This window comes from Nicotiana attenuata, unplaced genomic scaffold, assembly GCF_001879085.1.
Source record: "Nicotiana attenuata strain UT unplaced genomic scaffold, NIATTr2, whole genome shotgun sequence".
NCBI classification, from domain to species: Eukaryota; Viridiplantae; Streptophyta; class Magnoliopsida; order Solanales; family Solanaceae; genus Nicotiana; species Nicotiana attenuata.
The window spans coordinates 52751-54864 of NW_017671688.1; the positions used below are offsets into that span (position 1 = coordinate 52751).

General features: G+C 39.2%; 1 protein-coding gene across 1 annotated transcript; it reads right to left on the bottom strand.

The window, feature by feature from the left end:
• Positions 1-1329, bottom strand: LOC109209691. The gene is made up of 2 exons (XM_019373007.1): positions 1131-1329; positions 1-635 (listed from the first exon to the last, which is right to left on the bottom strand). Exons 1-2 carry the CDS (start codon positions 1327-1329, stop codon positions 1-3), a joined length of 834 nt encoding a protein of 277 aa, XP_019228552.1.
• Between the last annotated feature and the right edge of the window lie 785 nt (positions 1330-2114).

A 2114-nucleotide genomic window follows, 5' to 3' on the forward strand; every position in this document is an offset into this window, starting at 1 on the left:
TCAGGTATGGTTTTCTTCAAGTGCTCTAATTTCTTGATCCATGGTTTCTATCCACCTTGGATCATGAGCAGCTTCCTTGAAAGATTGAGGTTCAGTTAAAACTGAAAAAACATTGAGGAATGACTGGTAGGCAGGAGATAGATGATCATAGGAGAGAACATCAAAGATAGAGTATATAGTATTTGTATGTGCCTTGGCCTTAGTGATGTAGTCGTTAAGCCATACAGGAGGCCTTCCCTTTCCTTGTTGATTAGATTTCTTAATCTGTCCCTCTATAGATGGTAGCTGTGAGTGTACATCTTCCGATCTTGCCTCTTCTATGCTTGTCTCAACTTCTGGTTCCAAGATGATAGGAAAGGGATTCTCATTTGCTGAAGTATCTGCTGGGATCTCATGCTGCACATCAGACTCTGCATGAACTGTGGCTGGATCTAGATCATCTGAAGATTTATGATTATCACTACATTCTGCATGGTCTGTGACCAAGTTCATATCAGGAGTCTCCACCTCTGTGGTGCCATTTGCATTAACTGGCACTTGTATGCTCTGAGGTGAAGTTGTAATTATAGGAGCTTGTGGTTGATGTCTAGTTTCTTCCACAACTGGAGGTGAAGCAAATAAGTCCTCTGTAGAGTCTGATCAGCATCTTTTTCAAAAGGAAAACTCTGCTCCTTAAAGACCACATCTCTGCTAACAAAAATGCTTCTATTCTCTAAATCATACAACCTATTACCCTTTTGTTTTTATCGAGTATCCAATGAGAACAGCCTTCTTAGCTCTAACTGTAAACTTATCACCCTTAGGTAAGTTACTTGCATAACATAAGCAACCAAACACCCTTAGGTGATCTATTTTAGCTGGCTTTCTAAACAATAACTCATAAGGAGATTTTCCTTGCAAGACACTAGTAGGCAGCTTATTTATCAAATACACTGCTGGTTTTACACAGTCACCCCAAAATCTCTTAGGAATTGAGCTTTGAAATTTCAAGGCTCTTGCAACCTCCAGTATATGCCTATGCTTTCGTTCAACCACCCCATTTTGTTGTGGGGTGTATGGACAACTACTTTGGTGTATAATTCCCAGAGAAGAAAATAAAGTATTGCATTGAGAGTTGAAAAACTCTGTACCATTATCTGACCTAACAATCTTCACAGTAGCTTCAAATTGAGTCTTTATCATTGCAAGAAAGTTTTTAATCACAGTAACTACTTCACATTTAGACTGTATTAGGCACACCCAAGTAAACCTGCTGTAATCATCTACTATTGTGACAAAATAAAGCTTTCTGTCATATGTAGGTACCTTATGAGGTCCCCAAACATCCATGTGTACGAGTTGAAAACAACTACTTGATCTAGTGCTACTAGTTGGAAATTGTAATCAACATTGTCTTGCTAAGGGAGATACTTCACAGTTGTTTTCTCTTCCTGTCTGTATCTTATTCTTCAGTTCTAAAATATCCTGCATTGCCTTGGTTGATGCATGACCAAGCCTCAGATGCCATAGTGTTGTTTGTCCATGTTCCTTCAAGAAACTAATTGCTGCCGTTGGCAAATTTTCTCTTATTAGGTACAACCCAATATTTTCTCTACCAATCCTCATCACCTTGCCATTGTAGAGACGCTGAAATATACAAAAATCAGGATAAAATCCAACTGAGCAACACAATTGCCTAGTGAGCTTAGACACTGACAGTAGGTTGAATTTGAAGTTTGGCACATACATTACTCCCTCACTAGTTTTATTCCCTAAAACTACTACATCTCCTGTATGTGTAATTTCTACTCTACTGCCTGTAGGCAACTGTACTCCATCTGCTCTATGATCTGCCTTTCTAAGGTTATTTAAGGCATTCTTATAATGTGTCACATGCTGAGTAGCACCTGAATCCACTATCCAAACTTGATCACTAACACCTGCATTTGACATTAAAGTAAAGATACCTGCAGTATTAGTGGAACACTCATCTGTGGTAGTCTTCTGCAACAAATTTACCAGCTGTTTGTATTGCTCCTCAGTGAAGAAATTTCCTTGTGTGGGGAGCATTGGCACCTGCTTCTCTTTACTAGTTGCACTGTTCACGTAAGTTTTGCCTCCTGAGTTTTGCCCTT

Bases quoted from the DNA above. Each gene is read 5' to 3' on its own strand.
- LOC109209691 (XM_019373007.1), bottom strand. From the start codon at position 1,329: ATGGATGTTTGGGGACCTCATAAGGTACCTACATATGACAGAAAGCTT. The intron at 636-1,130 runs GTACAGAGTTTT...GATGCTGATCAG, and splicing joins GATTGTTAGGTCAGATAATG to ACTCTACAGAGGACTTATTT.